At 29.0% G+C, this 19,731-nt stretch overlaps 2 protein-coding genes and 2 pseudogenes across 2 annotated transcripts in view; 1 reads left to right on the forward strand and 3 right to left on the reverse strand.

The window, feature by feature from the left end:
• Positions 1 to 19,731, forward strand: part of LOC125843918 (TMV resistance protein N-like) — a 156,696-nt gene that overhangs the window by 58,681 nt on the left and 78,284 nt on the right. The window lies entirely within an intron of this gene.
• LOC125846077 (8-hydroxygeraniol dehydrogenase-like) lies at positions 286 to 1,667 on the reverse strand (annotated as a pseudogene).
• On the reverse strand, positions 2,067 to 6,241 carry LOC125846078 (uncharacterized; annotated as a pseudogene).
• LOC125846079 (uncharacterized) lies at positions 7,916 to 15,159 on the reverse strand. The gene is made up of 14 exons (XM_049525533.1): positions 15,039 to 15,159; positions 13,458 to 13,536; positions 13,109 to 13,230; positions 12,964 to 13,014; positions 12,579 to 12,695; positions 12,346 to 12,469; positions 11,406 to 11,523; positions 10,819 to 10,996; positions 10,649 to 10,739; positions 10,376 to 10,517; positions 9,558 to 9,717; positions 9,054 to 9,182; positions 8,386 to 8,512; positions 7,916 to 8,161 (listed from the first exon to the last, which is right to left on the reverse strand). Exons 1-14 carry the CDS (start codon positions 15,122 to 15,124, stop codon positions 7,916 to 7,918), a joined length of 1,770 nt encoding a protein of 589 aa, XP_049381490.1. The 5' UTR covers positions 15,125 to 15,159.

Consider the following 19,731-nt stretch of genomic DNA (forward strand, 5'->3'; position numbering starts at 1 on the left):
CTGGTTGTAAAGTAAGAAGGGTGGTGTGCCTTTGAATATGATTTATTTTGATAGAAAGAAGAACCAGAATTGATCTTGGGTCGTATCGTTTTTCAATTGTACGGTGGTTGGGCCCTAAAACAAATATCAAAGACTAGATGGAAAACAAAAAAAAAAGTTGTTTACGAAAACTTATTATCGTGTCATATAGAATAGAACATAAGAGTAGTAGAAAGCAATGTTTAGTAATTCCCTCATGAACTCACACCATTTTTTCTTGCTTAAAATACAAACACACGACAAGAACAACATGTCCCTATATTAACTCTTGCTCAAGGTATTGCCAATGTCAAGAACAAAACGATACTTAACGTCCGATTTCACGAGACGTTCCACCGCTGTATTCACGTACTCCATTGGCTCAACTTCAACGTCTGGTGTTATGTTATGCTTCTCCGCGAAGTATACCATCTCTTGCATCTCCTTCACCCCTCCTATCGCACTCCCTCCCACTAGCTTCCGTCCTGTTTTCCACATTATATACTTGTTATTAACTAAATCAAACGGACATGTTAGAAATTAAATGAAGAATAAGATATGACGCGAAATGTACCTGAAGCAATGGAAATACAGGCAACTCTAGTGGTTTTTCAGGGGGGCCAACCATCACTAGCTTCCCATTAGTTTTCAACAAATTAAGCAATGGAAAAATAGGATGAACCGCGGAAACAGTGTCAATGATTCCATCAAGTGAACCCCCTGCAGCCTGCTCGTATTTACACGTGCAAACGAAAATTCATACTTATGTCACATGAATATCATTGTAAATTTGTGATTGAAGCTAAGTTGATTGATCGACTGACCTGCATTTGTTCAGGATCACGACTAACCAAAAATGAGTCTGCTCCTAAGCGTTCAATTGCTTCGTCTTTTTTACTAAGAGATGTACTAATGAGTTCCAAGCGCCTTAGCGAATTTCACAGCCATATGTCCAAGTCCACCAAGACCAACAACACCAATGTGCATTCCAGGTTTATCTAGTCCGTAATATCTCAAAGGGCTATAAGTTGTGACCCCAGCACATAACAGGGGAGCTGCTTCCATTGGCAAATTATCAGGCCAACGAACGATAAAATGCTCGTTGACAACCATGAGATCGGAGTAACCACCGTGAGCTATGGTTCCATCAGAGTGAGTACCATTGGCTGTCAATACCTGTCCAGGACAGTAATTCTCGAGATCGTTGGTACAATTTTCACATTCGTTACATGATCTTACTAGATATCCAACACCTATTTTGTCTCCGATTTTGAACTTATCTACCTTGTTACCAACCTCAGTTACGACTCCAACAATTTCATGCCTGTAAAATCAATCGAGATTGAAATAATTTTTTATCTCATAAACTCAAAAACTATATTGACCTTCAAGGCATAACTTGTTACTCAATTTCACTATACATTTGGATTTTGGCTACACATTTCTTAGTTGACTTAATCGAGCTGTCCAGATGGTCATTCAACTAGTAGCTATTATCACAGAAAGTAATATACTTTATGAGTGATCATATGAGAAATCAATCCGCCCTCTACCCCTTCCATCCAAGTATTTTTAATTTTTTTTTGTTTGGTGTTAAAGACAACATCCACTTACATAATCTTCTTGAGGTTCAAAATTGTTTACCACATAGTGCAAATCTATATTATTCGGATTCTTCAAAAATATTGAAGCACCGTATCATATTTTAGAGGATCTAATACATACTCAAAAGTATGTGTTTGAAGAGTCTGAGTAACATAGTTCCAAGCAGATAAGAGAAGGAAATTGGACGTAGCTCAGATTAGGATTTTTTTTTCCCCACAACTATCAATATGTTTGTAGTATCTCTAACAACAGTCAAAATGCTAGTAATGAATATTCTTGCAGATCTTAATGGAAAATATGGGTATTTTGTAAGTGGCGGAGCCAAGAATTCTAATAAAAATATATGGAGAGAAGTACTGAAAACATCTCTAAATTTGGTGTAAATTATTAGTTTCTGAACTATTGACAGCCTTAAAGAAACTCATTTACTTGACTAATTGAACTTAATATACACTCCGATTATTAGCTTCAAATATAATTTGACCTAAGTTTGTGTCCTTTCCTGCAAAAAATAAATTTATATAGGTTAGAAATTTTATTATACTATAGTGTTTTATTAACGCTATATTATATGACACTTTTTTCTTTTCAATCGATTAAAAAAAATCATTGCATATTTAAGTTCAAAAATTCTAAAGATACTATTTATACGTGTCAAAAGTACTTTTTAAAAATAAATAAATAAATTATATTCATTTAATGAAATAATATCATATAAAATGAAACAGATAGAATACCTTGTGTAACGGTTATATAAGAAGAGAATTTGTAATCTCCCATAACTCCAGGGACCCAAGAATATACTCCATAAATTCCAGGTCTAACATTATTTATCTTGAAATTACCAGAATCATCCGTTTGAGTCCAAAATTGATAACCTTGCATGTCAATAATAAACAAATAAAACAACATAATTAATTAAAAATGTAACCATATATTCAAGTAACTATATAATTAAAAAAAAATATAGACAAAAAAATACATTATATTACCTTGGTTTCACTTTGCCAAGATCCAACAAGTCCAGGTTCAGCAAGTCCAATATATGCATTTAATGCAGGCAAAGCATCTGCGTTTATGTACCTAAAATACATTTATTAAGTTATAAATAATCTAATTAACTCATATACACTGATAATATAAAGAATCATATGTATAAATGCAATAATTTGAAGCATGCAAGTCCAAATACACCCTTCCGGTGACTTCCACGGTTAGTACAAAAGGGCATATTTGGAACTTTTAATTATTCATAGGTAAATTTGAGACAAAAGATAACGATGGGGGATTCTATATATGAGCTAGACGTCAGACTAACGAATGACAAACATAAGTCAAATCCAATAAGTTAAGCTACTTCTTACTCTTTTTTGTTTTTTATATTGTTCATGTATACACGTTAAATTTGATTTTTAGTTAAATCACTCACTAATTATAAAATAACTAAGAATTTTTTAAAAAATAATTACCAGTCATGAACCATTAATTGACCACTAACTGAGCCACGTTGATTTGCATGAAGATAATCTATTGATGCAGGAAAATCATAAGGCCATTTATTTGTTTCTTCATTCATCTGCAAAAATTAACAAAATATTAGTTTTCATTCATAGAATTTAATATTTTTTTAAAAAAATAATTAAGTAAAATTAAAAATTAATTAATTAATAATTACCTGTCTTTTAGCATCTTCCCAAAGTATGGTATGATCATTGGAAGAATCTGAATTAACATAGAAAAATACAGTCCCAAAAACTTTAGTCCATGCTTCTCCATTTGTTAATGAAACTCCTAATTGTGGCCCAGCATAATGCCCACTGAAAAATATCTGTAAAAAAAATATATGTAAATTACTCAAACATTTATAATAATTTATAATTTCATTTATAAAACGTTTTCAATATTCTTTTCATCGAAAATCTCATATTTCTGATAGGGCGATTGGTCGAAACTTGAAAACTCGCTCCTTTTTAGTAGTAGTATGTATATATATCGCTTTTCATAGAGTTTAACTTCTATACATTATTACAATAACTATAGCATACCCAATGTGATTCCACAGATACGGTCTGGAAAGGATAAGATCGATGTATGAAAATCTTATCTCTACCTTTGTGAGTGACATTAGAGAGATTGTTTTTGATGAAGTAAATCAAAATAGGATTGAAAACAAATAACGACAACTAACAACAAGATGAACATAAAGCAAAATTTCATTTTTCCAACAAGAACGTTGACAAAGTAAAAAATTGACACAGTGTCATTGTATATAAGTTTCATCTTTCGGACAAGAATGTTCACTCCTTTTTAGTGGTACTAGTAAAATATACATGTCACTTCTAATTTCATAGAGTTTGACTTTTGTATATTAACTATACTATATAAAAATTTGATATATTATCGATGTATACAAGTTAAACGCGTTTTTTTCTTGTATTTATAAGATAATTGTAGCTAAAAGTTATATATATATATACTTACAGCCATAGATGTTGGACCAACATGAGAGGTAAGATCTTGCTTCATTGGTCCACCATTACAATATTCATAACTTGGTGAAATTACCCAAAACCCCATAGTGGAGTATCACTTATCCACCCATCAACTTTAATATTTTTAATCTCATCTGTATATTGGTACTTGTCATCAACCTAAAAGATTAAAAAAATACTTAAAATTAGTAAAACATTTAACTTTTATATATTGACAGTTTAAATATAACGCTATTCATACAAAACATTATCATATCAGACTTGACATAAAATAAAGACTATATTTCGAATATTTTATTAACTTGTATACATTAACAGTATAAAACGCTATTCATACAAAACGTTATCATATCAGACTTGACACAAAAAATGACTTCTCCAAACATTTTATATTATCAGTGTACTGAACTTAAACTCGATAAAATATTGTTACCTCATCTTTGAGTCTAGGATTGGATGGATTTGTAATTTTAACAGCTTCTCTATAATCTAGTGTTTGACCACTTGCACGATCCTCCTCTGTTGGCATTATCCTTTGTCTATCGTCTGATATTGCCATAAAATGAAACCTAATAATAAAAATTACAAGAAAATAAATTATACACAAAATTAATATCCAACATAGTAATTGTCCTTTTAATTTATATTCGAATTTTCGAGAAAAAAAATTAAAAATTGCTTGTGGAAAACGTTTATGATAATCTAACGGTTTCAAAAACGTTGATCGTTATAATGAAATTGTTACAGAAGATTGTTATGAAGAGACAATCCTCAAATATTTTTAAGTACAGTCAAACCTCTTTATATAGCGACGTTATTTATTTGAATATTTTTTAATTGGTATAATGAATACGGTTATATAAATTATACTTTAACATAACATGAAAACTTGATTCCAAAAATTTGAATAAACTTACAGTGATTTGCTGAGCTTAATAGCAATTCTAGCTTCATCCAAATTTACAGCTTGCCATCCTTTTAAATGTTGAAATATTCCATATGAATAAAATCCAGAACTCCCACGTAGCATCACATACCTATATATTTATTTTTATAATTTTTTTCATATATTTCACTGCAGTTCAGTGCGCAAAGCATTTAGCATTATAATACAGGATTTAAGAAAGGGTCACACTCCAAGGGGTATGATATCTGATAACTTTACAATTGTTCCAAGGCTCCCGATCCTTCTTTTTTCATATAATCTCAATATACTATATTATAAAATCTCACCTTTTGTCAACATTTAGAGGAGGATTGTTACCATTCAAAGGATCATGTATTTTTTGGAAAGAAACTTTAACTTTGTTATCATCTTGTGCTATCACACTAAATTTTGATGCTAAAAGCCTGCAAAAAAAAATAATCAAGAAAAAATGTACATAATTTTTTTTTAAAAATGTAACTAATAAAAGAAAAGAAAATTAAATTAATTAAAAATCTTACGTGTCAAATTTACCATTCCACATAGTATCCCAATATCTGCATGAGTTGTAATTAATAAATCAAATAAATTAATTCAATTAATTACCACATAATATATCTATTAATCTAAAATTATTTTAAAAAAATTAGCTTACCCTCTTTGTGTTTCTTGTAAAGGTTCTAGGAGATTATCAATACCATTATATTTAACTCCAAACATAGAGCCAGTAGGATTAGTTAAAGAAAGTTGAACAATGCCATTATCAATTACCACCTAATAAAATAAGTTAAAAAAAAAAAATTAACTCATAAAGTCAAAAAAATAAAAAAATAAAAAACTCATTTAACTATTAAAATAGTATATAAAGTACTGAAACACTCGAACAGAAAGAACAAATAAAGAGATTTTTTACGTATTGACTTGTGACCATCAATGTGACGGGAGGAGAAACTTGTTGCAATTTGGGATTCTCTTTGGCTGAAGTATTCCTGTAATGTAATTGCAAGAGGAAATAAAAAAAAATATATGTGTATATATCATATAACAAATAAATAAATATTTTTAGTCGTTTTATAGATTATTTTTATAGTACGTACCGATTGTCATGATGGTGCACCCTTGAACCATTGACAAGCAAGAAAAATTGGAAAATAATAGCAAAGCAATACAAAACTATTTTGTTTTGCATTTTAAAATCCATTTTTCAACACTGCAATTAAGAGGGGGGAAAAAACCATCAATGTTAGAGAAAATCCAAAATATATTATCGTATATCATTCATGCATGCAAAAAAAAAAAAAGTTCTAAAATATGGATTCGAGCTCTGTATTGAATATGAAATCATCTTTGTTAAATAACACTTTACTCAATTGATTCAAATTTAATCAGAACCCCAATGGGATCCAATTATCGGGTGGCAAAAAAACCAAATAAAGTATAATATAGAGAATTTATACATCAATATAATTCACTTTAACCACCTATATATATAAATACAGTATGATTTATTTTTTCAGGTGACATTATAAAGAATTACCTAGTATTGTAAATTTATCTTAATCAAGGGTGTGAAGTGGTGTGACTAGAATAATCCAAGGATAATTATATTGTGCTTACAGAAAATAATACTATGTATATAGATTGAAAACAACTTTTTAAAAGATGTATACTAAAGTTTTGAACATCCTAGCTTCACTACTGATTATTTAATTTGTATGATATACAAAATTTATACATTGTAGTTTAAATGCTAAAAAAAATCCAATAATATTGAGAGAAAAAAGTGTGTGAACCTTAAGACAAAACAAGAACTTGTTTTCTAAATTCTAAGGAGAAGAATTATAATATAATTATTAAAAAAAAAACAGGTACAATTTCTATGGGTATATATAGGAGCTTACTTGCCCTTAATATGTAATTAATAAATTGCTAAGTATACTACGGACATATTCCTTATTTAATTTCTCCAAATTTAACTTAAGGTAATATGGAAAGTTTAATTATTATTTTTTACAGTAAAATGGAATTGAACTTTATTTATTTATTTATTTTTAGGAAGAAAAAAAAACACACAAATTAGTACTACTATTTTTTCCAACACAAGGCGGCTTCATGAAGAAAAAGAAAAAAAACTTACCATAAATGTCAATTTATGTGAGAGAATATTTGTATTTAATAAGTAGAATAATTGTACATTTTACAATTAAAAGTTAGATATTAAAAAAATATACCAGAAGTACCATAAAAATGCAACGGTTTTTTTAATTTCGATTTGATGAAAAAAGTACATTTTAAAATGTCCGTCAAAGTTTACATAATTTAACTCTTGAAAGTAAAACATGATAATTAATTTGGGACGGAGAGAATATAAGGCAAGGATTCGTAGAAAGAAGGAAAACTCAGTCTGTATTATACTTCTTTGAATATAAGCATAAGAAAATTACACCAAACAAGGGAATATTTTGTTCTTAATTTATTTTTCCTTAGTTTTTTTTTTTTTACGTACCCAACATAATACTTTGTAGTTCCCAAAATACCATATAGACAAACTTAGTTCCAAACAACAAAAAGTTGATTTAATGAGAGATTTTGAATTCAAACAATGTGGATTAAGAATTTTTAAGCATTACATGCTTTTAAACCTTTGGTCGTCCAACTCGATGCTAATTTAAATTAGTCGAACATGATAACTTAAACAGACACGAAAACTTTAATAATCATTTAGATTTTAACGGTTTAAGATTAGTAGATAAAGAAATAAATATCAACTTTCGTTTTGTTATTCTTGATCCTTTTAATACTATCAACATGTAAAACCCAAAAATTTCGTCATTCTATATCATCTAAAAGTATGTCAAACATTAATTCCTTTTGATCAATCGCTTTCATCTGAAGGACCTTCAAGACGAATACAATCATACATAAGTCCTCTAAAAGGCCTATCACCTCTACTTTGCTTGATAAACATAATATTTGTTCCAAAACCAAGGAGAGAGCCAGGAACATTTATAGTATATAGTCTGTATATTCCATGTATACCATGTCTTGCTATCGCGTTATCCTTCCCTATCAACCCTGTCGAATAGTGAGGAGCATCGATTTCTGGATCATTGAATCGAACCTAAAACGTTGGAACAAACATGCAATTATAAGTCGCTAAAGCTATGTAGAAATAGCGTTTACCGTCCATTTTTAGGCCTTGTCTTTGAAATATAGTCTATGTCATGATGTTACAAATTCCACAGATGAAACTTCATGACAATGACTATTTTTCAATTACAGGACCAAAAAGCAGCTATTTGTCGGTCATAAATAAAATGATTGAGAAAGATTAGTTGTACATACTTGCAATTCAGCTTCATGTGCTGAGGCCAATGCTAGTTGAAGAGTATAGTTTGATGACTGATCAACATCTTCAAGATCAAATAGAACTTGCCATGTTGTTGGTGCATAAGTCTTGTTCCCATCATCACTATATATATCACCAAAGTCATAATCAAGATTCTATAAAGTCAGCGTTTGATACGACAAAAATTATTTTCTGGTATTTGGTTATGAGAATTATTTTTTTTTAAATCATTTTTGATGAATATTGACTAATTGTATTATTCTAAGCACATTAAGAATTTTCACTTATTACGCAAAGGGAAAATTTTAGTGATAAAAGCTATATCGATTCAGACTCTTCAAAAATGTTGTAAGATATAAATAGTGGATCATACAAATATATTCATTTTTCGAGGATCTGATTTATAGGTGCGACATCATTTTCGGAGGATCTGAGCAACATAGGATAATAGATGCTAAAGCATGTAAAGATGTAAAATATATCTATGATAAAAAATTATGTTGCTCGGATTCTCCAAAAAGTATCACCGGCTACATGTCGGATCGTACATTTTTGGAGGATCTAATATACAGGTGTGACAACATTTTTATAGAGTCCGGCAATATAACTACATAAGATTATATAAAAAAAAATGCTAAAGGGTGTAAAGGAGTTGTGAACATACTTGTAAAAATATCTATTGAGATGAGCAAAGAACCAATCTGTTTGATAGTTACTTAATCCAATAGTAAACACCAAATCATCATCAGGGTATATCTCTGTATACCTATCCCATAATCCATATTGCCTATACCTGAAAAAACCAACAAATTACATTTCTCGACAACAATAACATATTCAGTATAGTAGGGTCTACGTAGACCTAACACGTACCTTAATGAGGTAGAGAGGATGTTTCCGACACTCAAATTACATTTTTCAACAACAATCGCATATCTAGTATAGTAGAGTCTACGTAGACCTTACACATACCTTCTGTTAGGTAGAGAGGTTGTTTCCGACCCTCAAATTATATTTCTCAACAACAATAACATATTCAGTATAGTATGGTCTACGTAGACCTTACATGTACCTTGTGTGAGATAGAGAGGTTGTTTTCGACCCTCAGCTCAAGAAACCAACAAGAAATTGACACAAAAGTTAGATATTTAAATGGGATTTTTCTAACCTTTCTTGATTATGTACAACATATAATTGGTTCAAGAGTTTTGGTTGTGCATCAGGGATGAAGAATTCAGCAGCTGTTCTATCAGGAATTCCAATTTCCCACAATGTTGGACCATTTCTTGGAGCATCATATATAAGAGTTTCTACCCTTTTTCTTGATCCTGTTTTATACATAAACATACTAGATATGTAGATAAAGAATTTAATATTACTTACAACCAATCAATAAAAATTTCAATAGACACAAAGATCTCAGAAAGGGGAGTCTTGAAGCAACAGTAAAGTTTGTGACATGGAATCAACAAGCAATTTACATCATGACACCCTTTAGGTATGGCCCCTCCATAACCTTACATGAATACGAGTTGCTTCGTACACCAGACAAGACTTGTTTTAGGTACTAATTAGATTTGAACCCATAATTGTTGAAAGCATTGAATTTAAATCATCATGGATTCTACTTTTCACCTATGTTGCTAGGGACTCTCCAAAAATTATGTCTCACAGTGTCAGATCCTCAAAAAATGCACTACTTTTGGAGGATCCGGTATGCAATCAAGGTAAAAATAATGGACTTAAGATATCACCTAACTATTTGATGTAAATGGAAGAGTAGATATAACATTACTCTCTCCATTTTGATTTACCAATGTCGCTAAGGCAAAGGCCAAAGATGTTAAACTAGTCCCAGCTCTAGTCAAACATATACTTTGAGAAGCTTACTACATATTTAACCCCACAAGTTTTTTTTAAAAAAATCATTTTTTTTCTTAAACTCTATGTCAGTTCAAACATAGAATGAATGACGTATTTCCTGACCTGGCGTGACAATAATGTACGGATCGTACATGTAATCTCCAACAAATCCAGGCACCCAAGCAAATAAACTATAGTTCCCAGGAATAACATTCTTGATCAAGAAATATCCCTCACTATCAGTTTGAGTCCAAAATTGATAAGCCTAAAGAACAAAGATACAAAATGGTTAATTTTGCAATTCAACTAACAAGTACCAATTCACAAAAATGACCTAAAATAGATAAAATTTTGCAAAAATAGCCTAAAAAGAGATAGCAATTTGCAAAAAATAACCTTATTTTCTAATTGCCAAGATCCAACATTTCCAGGAGCAGCCAGTCCAATAAAAGCTGAATTTGCAATCATAAGACTTTGGCTAACATATCTACAAAAAAAGGCCAAAAATTTTGTTAACAAATCACTCATTTTTTAAACATAAAAGGGGCAAATTTATGTAAATGTACCTATCTCGAACGAGCCATCTGCCACTTACAATACCACATTGATCAGCTCGAGCATAATCCTCCAAAAGAGGGAAATTATACGGCCAATTTTCAGTCTCAACGAACATTTGTTCTTTTGCATCGGTCCAAAGTGTGAGAGTGTCTGGCTCATCAGGTGCAAGTGAGTTCATAATGTGTACTAAAGAACATTTGTTGTATAATTTAATAAGTATGTGAGTACTTGATAAATAATCCGGTCAATGGAATGACCATGTGTGTGACCATTTATCAAAGAATGACTCTGATTGGCAAAGGTTGATCTATTGATCGGTCAAGTCATATATATTGACCAAATAAGAAGATATGGCATTAAGAGAGTTAATGTACATCATCATGGACTCATATTTAGGCCAGCCACGAGCTAGTGGAACACGAGAGCCCATGATATCACCAAGTCCCAAAAATTTGGGCACAATATGAGTCATTCTCATTGAAATTTTTAAAAGCATACACGTGTCATACATCTATTGATTTGATGTGAACATAGGTACTTACATTTAGATTTACTGGGCCGGTATGAGAAGTAAGGTCTTGTTTGACGGGCCCACCCGTTCTGAACTCATCGGTTGGTGTAATCATCCAAAACCCGGTTCGTGGAGTCAGGCTGATCCATCCATGGACCCGGTTATCCTTGTTTTCACAAGAATATTGATATTTGTCATCAACCTAAACAAATAAATAAAATTTTAAGGGCACAAGAACTAAAATATAATAGGGATAATCACGGTCTTGCATGCTTCGGTCATCTAGTATACAAAATATACAGATAATATTCATATACTATAGTGTATATGTTAAGAATATTTCAGTCATACTGATAAACTAGTAGGCCGAACGGTATTTATATTCGTAACTTCCCAATGTATTGTATTGAAATTTACCTCTCCTTTGATGAAATAATTGTTTGGGTTTGTAAGAAGAACAGCTTCACTATAATCAAGTTTTTGGCCCACTTCACGATCATGGGCCGTTGGCATAATCCTTTGTCTTTCATCTGAAATTGCCATATATTGGAACGTGGACCAACAATGGAAATTATCAACTTCAATTATTTTCAAAAACAAAAACTATAAATCATAACCCCACATCCTTTTTAAAAATAAATAAATAATAATAATAATAATAAAGAAAACCAAATAGGGTGTGGGTGGGTGTTGGGTTGGGGGGGATGGGTTGATCAGTTCGCAAAACATCGCGTGTTAGCAGGGTTTGGCGAAGGGTCTCACCATGCTAGGAGTGGGATATCATTAGAGGCGTGGCTACATTGACCAAAGGGTGGTCATTTCATGAACACTTATCATCGAAAAATTTATACTGTTTGTATGGGAAATAATAATGTATATATAAGTCAAAAACAACTTTTTATAAGAGATATATACTAAAGTTTTGAACATTCTTATTAAAATTCCTAACTTCGCAATTGATAACTACTTTCACAACTCGAACATGATCAATAGAATTTTAACAATATGATAAGGAAATATATACATACAATTTTTCCTTGAGCTTGAAGACAATTCTTCCTTGGTAAACATCAATATCTGGCCATCCTTCTAAACGTTCCAAAATTCCATAACAATAAAATCCAGAAATTACTCTTAATATTATAAACCTACAAAAAAAAAAAAGGTGAAAATCAAATATTACATATCTTAAATAAATTATAAAAGCTTAAAACTATATAATTAAAAAAAAAAAAAGATTAGGACAAAAATTAGCACCTTTTGTCAATATTCATGGAAAGTTGTTTGGAATCTAAAGAATCCCAAGTCCTTGTGAATGAAAGCTCCACTTGATTTTCATCTTCCATAATAACCTTAAAATCTGCTGCATGAAGTCTGTATACATTTTATCGTTAACAAATCGTCTCGTATTTTTTCCTCCCACTAATTAACGAAGTTCTAATGTGAAATGAATTGACAAAATGCATCAAAATAAAAAGATATGAACTTATCCTAGTTATATTTAGATCAACTTACATGCAACTCGACTAATTCTATTTTACTCTTTTTCCAATTACGTTTAAGAATCAAAATTTGCAGAATATTAAAAAATATATACATATAGAGAACAAGTTATATACATATAGAGAACAAGAAAACTTACTTGTCAAAAATCCCTTTTTCATCTGGTTTGTTCCACACAATATCCCAATACCTAATTTTATTTTCAAGTATACAAAATTAAGTGAATATTATAACTAAGCAAAAATATTTAAAATGAAATAAATAAAAGGTTAAAAAAAAATTACCCTCTGTTATCATCTTTATTTCCATTTTCCAATAAATTATCAATTCCATTATATTGTATTCCAGTGACCATTCCACCAGGAATAGAAAAAGTAACATTAAATATTCCATTATCCACCACAACCTTCAAAAGAAAAAAAAAATTGAATAAGAAATAAATAAGAATATCCTATCAAATCTTCTATATTTCAACTTATATTGCTCGGACTTCAGAAAAATTTCATCAAATGTGTGTCAAATCACTCAAAAGTAAAATAGTACATTTTTGAAGGATCTACATCAATACAATAATATTTTTGAAAAACCTGTGCAACGTAAAAAGGTTTTAAAAGAGGAAAAAGAAGATTTTACATAATCATCATCCAGTCTAAGAATTTGCACTGGTGGAAAAGATTGCTGGTCTAGTTGACTGTTTTTCTTTAATACATTCCTGCAAAACAAATACCAAAAGAAAAAAAAAACACAAAAATTAAGAATCAAGTAATAGAAATGTGAAACTTTTCGAGATGAATTTAAATTTAATCAAGCTATAATTTGAATATCAAACATCGAGTAAAAAATCAAATAAAAATAAACATAACAGGAATAAGACTCTGAAATCTCGTATTCAAACTTTGAAAATGACAATATTACTACTAATAGAGAACACATCCCCACTACACCACACACTCACCCCACCTCAATTAGTAATGATAAAATTATATATATACAAAACATAATAAAATAAAAAAATTACTTATTTTTTCAAGAAAATATTTTCTGTCCAACAAAATAGGTCAAAAGTGGGTAACATAGAGTCACAAGTACCAAAAAAAAGTTAGATTCCTTATTCACGGGTTCACATTTAACTTCTACCACTTTCTTTTTGTATTTTAACCAAAAACCACCTGGCAGTGTTGATTGAATAAACCAACAAGTCAAACTTTTTATTATAACACATTAAAATACAAAAAAAAATATATATATATATATATAAACAAAACCAACGAAATTCAACATAAATTATTCATATTTTTTTTAACTTATATACATCCTGTAATTTTTCAGCGAACGAAATTATTTTCTAAAAATATTTTTTTCTTCCTTTTTAAATGTTTTTTTTAAAAAGATATGTTCACGAGATCATATTGTGTGGTGTGAAAAGTAAAACAAAAAGATAGGAATTTGGATGAATCTTTTTCATTAATGGAAAGTTGACAAAGTTAGTTTATATGAGAACGAAAAAATATGTGTGTGAAATATAATGGCAAATTCTTAGAGCACTTTTTGTTTTTTCTATCACATACAAACTTGACATGTGTCATTCACTCAATATTTTAAATTATTTTCAATAACATATTTTTATAATTTTACGAGTAAAGTCTGAATAACATTGAGACTACACAGTCTTTACTTCTATCTTCATACGACAGAATGGCAATTTTCTATCGAAATTGGCTCAAGATAATTTTTTTCTAGAGTTTTTTTTACAAAAAAATCAGTATGGATTGAACCACAAATAAGGAGAAGAAAATGCAAAAGAGTATATATAAAGGTATGTAAATTCTCCCAAAGAAATATTGGTATCATTCTAACCTGTGAGTTGCCTATTAAGATTAATGGCTTAGTGGTAAACGAAGCAGGATAAAAATATAAGAAACACAATTAAATTTTCACCAAAACCAAAAAAACGATCATTTTACCGTTTAATTTTTCTATCTGTCTAAAGTCTTGATAACGAGATCATAAAATTTTTATACTAGCAAAAAATATCAATGAAATAGTTGATGTGTGCCAGCTAACTCAAACACCATAATTATATAAAATACAAAAATATCAGTTCAACTAAGACATGAACAAACATTAAACATACAATTAAATCTTAGTCAATTCTTAAATTAAATGCAGGTCAATAACAGAATTCTAATTAAAATAAAAGTAAAGAACACTAACTGTTTTGTTAATGTAGATTCAGCCAGCAAAAATAGTTGAAGCAAAATTCCCAATAATCCAAGAATAAAGCTCCATTCTTTCTTCATTTTTCTCACCAATTCTAAACAAAATTTTCACAAAAAGAAAAACAGATAAATATATATAAAAGAATCATTTTCTCGTATACAACGAAAAATAAAATTCTAAGAAGAAAAAGATTTTATATATATATATATATATAAGACAATGCATATACCTCTTGTGCCGTATATATAATGTGAAGAAAGTAAGACAAGAAGAAGAAAAAAAAAATTAAAAAAATTAAAAAATATATTTTTTTTTGGCTTGTTTTTTTACTAGGGGGTGGGGGTGGGTGGGTATTAGGAAGAAGTGTGTGTGAAATATTTAGTGTGAAATCCAAAAGAGTAGTAAAAGCGTTACAACTTACAAGATTTGTTTTGAGAGTAAAATTAGAGCTCATTTCTTGGGTTTATATAGAGATAGTTATGGCATGTATTTCATGTGATAATTTGTGTTCTGCGTGGTATCTCACGTGTATTATGTCACATAGGATATATGTTTACTTGTTTAATTTTAGATATAAGTTTAATTAATATTTATTTGTGCACACCCAAAATTGAAAGATGTAAATGTTAGCTGAAATCAAATTAAGAGTCTGTTTGGTTTTATTTTAAAAAGTAGATTTTAAATCAAAAATAAAAAATCAAACTTAAACACCTTTTAAGTCAAAAAATAAAAAGTAGGGGGACTACTTTTGGGTTTTGACTTATTTTAAGTAATTTTTACTTATTTTAAGTTATTTTTAACCTTGCCATACACTTACTAACTTTTACTTTAAATCATTTTTTATTTATTTTAAGTTATTTTTATGTTTGTCAAGCACAGAAGAAGTCAAAAATTGACTTAAAAGTAGGTTTGACCAAATCTTATCAATCCAAATGACCATTTATGCATTATGTCTTAAATTTACTTATGCTCTAATTGATTAATTCCATTAAAATTTTCTTCTCTTGGAAGACTATCCCCCAACTTTCCTACCCCGTTATCATTAATTTAGCTTCACACCGTGTAAAACCTAGCTAAGTATTTTAGAGAAGGGCGTTTTTAATTGAGAATTTACTCAAATTCGAGACTTTTTATCAATGATAAACGAATTTTATTTATCTCATCACATTCTAATTAGTGATAACGGAATGTAAAGGCAGATAGGGATCTCATAAGGCATGTTAGGGAACGATTTCTTCTGGTAATGTTTTTTCAACCGAGTTCATCGCATCAGACTTACTTATTGTGATTTACATCTAGTTCCTATGTAGTTTTGTAGTTATTACACATGAACGAATTTATTCAATGCGTATCTGAAGTTAAAATAGCGGCTACAAATTTTTATGAGATCCAAAACAAAATCTTTTCTATAGAAGTTTCGTTCGTGTAGATATCTACCTTTTGATTACTATAAAGAACATGTACTATAAAAAAAATTATATATTTTTTTATTAAAAAAAACTAATTATTATAGTTAAATGTTATGAGTATCTAAGTTAAGTCCTTAAAGAAACTTTTATCTCGTCAGATTAATATTTATCTGATGAACTCTCCTTGTTTTAGCTTAAATTAACTTTCCTAAAAGGAGATTAATGATATTAATTGAGCAATTTATGAATATTAAGTGTATATATATATATATATATATATATATATATATATATAAAGTAAATATGAAGAAGTGTAACCATTCCCTTTAAATCTGTGATCAAAGTCTATTTTTTGTGTTAATTATAAGAATGAGTATTTTGTCATGATTTAAGTTCATGATACTTATAGTTCGTTTTGAATTAAGGCTCACATAAATTTTTCTTTGAAAATGTGTACCATGTAAATTTACTTATAACTTCTAAAACTTTTTACTTTCTTCTCTCATTTCGATATGAGATTAATCTAAGATATCATATCCATTTTATTATTAGAAGCTTGTAATTAACTTAGAAATTCAACAATCCTAATTGACCCGCCCTGAACATCACTGGTTCACTTTTGGTTGTTAATTCTACTTATATTTAATTTGGCCATTCAATTATTTTGTCAAATACTAGAAGTTTGGGGTAGTTGGTTTTGTGGCTTAAACATTTGACTAAATTCACCTAATATTATGAGTTAGGACAACTAGCATAGGGACCAACATAAGAATATTTAGTATTGTCAAACTATGAAAGAAAATTAAACTATTACTCTCTCGTTTTAAAATATTTATCATTCTTAATAGAAGTATTAATTTCAAATTACTTGTTATTTAAAAATGTAAAGTAAAATTAATTATTTTTTCCTACTTTACCCATAGGTCTTAAAGACTACAAATATTTCAATTATGACTCATAAATAGAGTATTTCGTGAAGACAAATATCTATTATAATTAAAAGTATTTTTTTAAGAAATGTGTAATTAAAAAATATACATTTTTTCAACCATATTTTACGTCTAGAATTAGTAGGATTTTATCTCCATAAAGACAACTCAACATTAAAATAGGCTTTTCTTGATTTTGTCAACCTCAACATTAATGTGTATTAATCTACTTATAAATATTGGTTTTTTTAAAACAAAATTAAGAAGTCATTTATATCTCTTTCTGTTTCAAATTCATCCATTTTTTGTTTCATTTAATTAGTTGGAGCACCAATTAAATGAGATCTCTAAGAAAATAAAATACAAAAAAAAAAAACAAAAAAACCGTGTGATTAAGATTATTAAATGTCTTTTGATGAGAAGGGGGTTTAAGCAACAGTTCAACATATTCATTTAAATACAAAGCATAAATAAAAATATAAAAATTCAATAATATTTGATAAGAAAATTGTGATTAGTTGTAAGACGAATATATTAGTTTAGTTTAAATTCTATATTCAGTTTTATTAAAAAGTGTGCGAAAGTTATAAAAGACAGATAATATGAACAGAAAAGAATAATTACCATGGGAAAGGGACTTTAATTTTTTTTTGTCACTATTAAAAAACGGAATTTGTTGGTTTCGAAGCCAGTTCTTGGTTTTGTAACAAACTAATTTGTGATTATTATGAATATTAATTACAGATAATGCCATATTTAAGAGGTTAAGATTAGCGTTATTAGCATGGTCCATCGGTGGAAGCAGATTCAAAATTTAAATTGTATATGGATTCAACCTTTTAAGAACCTTAACAATGAATGTATTATATTTTTATAGTCACGGGTCACAATTTTAATAAGTTTTAATACATAAACTAATTCTATAAAGAAATGATAAATATCTATAATTGAACGTATATATCAAACTAATTCAACTTATTTTGAATTTCACTTTTTAGTAAGTTTTATTTTTATAGGTACCATATAGAACCTCCACCCCCACCTTGAAAAAGATAATAAAAATAAAAATAAAAATAAAAGAATGGACCCTTACAAGAATTAAAAATAATAAGAAAACTCAAATTTGCTAAATATGAAAAAAATTATACAACTCAATTGACAAAAATTAATAATCAAGAAGAGCATTTTTCAACTATTTAACACAAATTGATAATCATATAAAAAAGGAAAATCATCAAATGACGATATAAAAAACATTTTTTCTTCAAAAATTGAATTAATTTACGAAAATTTGCAATCACGAACAAGAATTTTATATTGTTTAATATTCATTAGAAATCAATTATTATGGATGGTTTATAATCTGTTAAAATGACTAGAGACTAAATTTCATTGATATTGACTATAAATTCTAGGGAAATCTATCATTATTTCAAATAGTTTTCGAGCAAAATTCATTCTTTTTCGTTAAACCTGGAGCAATTGTTAGTAGGAATGACATTTTAAAACTACTTCGTTAACGTGGAGGATATTTTTAAGCTACGTAGTTCGAATAATATGCAAGGCTCTCAGTTTGAATAATTCAAAATTATTTGTAACCTCATTAACTCTTTTCAACTTCTATACCAAATATAGGTCATAGGAGGCTCTTTCTGACGTTCAATTTTCAAAAAAGTCAAACTCTATAGGTTATAATTAGGTCAAGAAACTTTGTTGTCATTCTCCTTAATAAAAAAAATTCGAAAAGTGACTTCTATTGATATAACGCATCTCTTAAGAAAATTTTGATTAGAATTAAAATAATTATTTTTAGTATGATGATCAAATAATATGAAACAAAAGGAGCATTTTCATTGTCTAGTGACTTTAATATGAAAATACTTTTTGTAGAAGTATTCAAAAAGTGAATATAAAATGCACTTGTTGCTAGAATTCTGAGGGATCAAAAGTGCTAAAATAAAAAAGTTATGATGAAGATGTGGACGTTTTTATATTTTTTGCGATCATGTGATACCAAATTAAAAGGACCACTCGTGACTTTTAATTAAACTTATTATGATCCATAATAAAATAAAATAAAAAATTTAGAACCATTTTGTGTTGCAAAGTTTTCACACAAGAAAAGAATTATGAAATGTTTTACAAAGGTTAATATGTTCAAGCCTTAGAGAATAGAGTTATTAGATACCTATACTTGTAAAATAAAATTGGTATTCTGCGAATTAGCTGAGGTGCACATAAGATAGACCCGAGACCACGATTATAAGGGTAAAAAGGGAAAAACAACCGATTTTTGTGTTGTGCAAATGTACATGAAAATGAATAAATATAATGTTACTCACAATTGAA

This window comes from Solanum stenotomum, chromosome 11 (assembly GCF_019186545.1).
Source record: "Solanum stenotomum isolate F172 chromosome 11, ASM1918654v1, whole genome shotgun sequence".
Classification (NCBI taxonomy): Eukaryota; Viridiplantae; Streptophyta; class Magnoliopsida; order Solanales; family Solanaceae; genus Solanum; species Solanum stenotomum.

What these genes read in the sequence shown, in the direction of transcription:
- LOC125846079 (XM_049525533.1), bottom strand. Translation starts at nt 15,124, where the DNA reads ATGAAGAAAGAATGGAGCTTTATTCTTGGATTATTGGGAATTTTGCTT. An exon ending in AATAAAGATGATAACAGAGG is followed by an intron (nt 13,015 to 13,108) that starts GTAATTTTTTTT and finishes AAATAAAATTAG; the next exon opens with GTATTGGGATATTGTGTGGA. An exon ending in GTACATTATTGTCACGCCAG is followed by an intron (nt 9,718 to 10,375) that starts GTCAGGAAATAC and finishes TGTATAAAACAG; the next exon opens with GATCAAGAAAAAGGGTAGAA.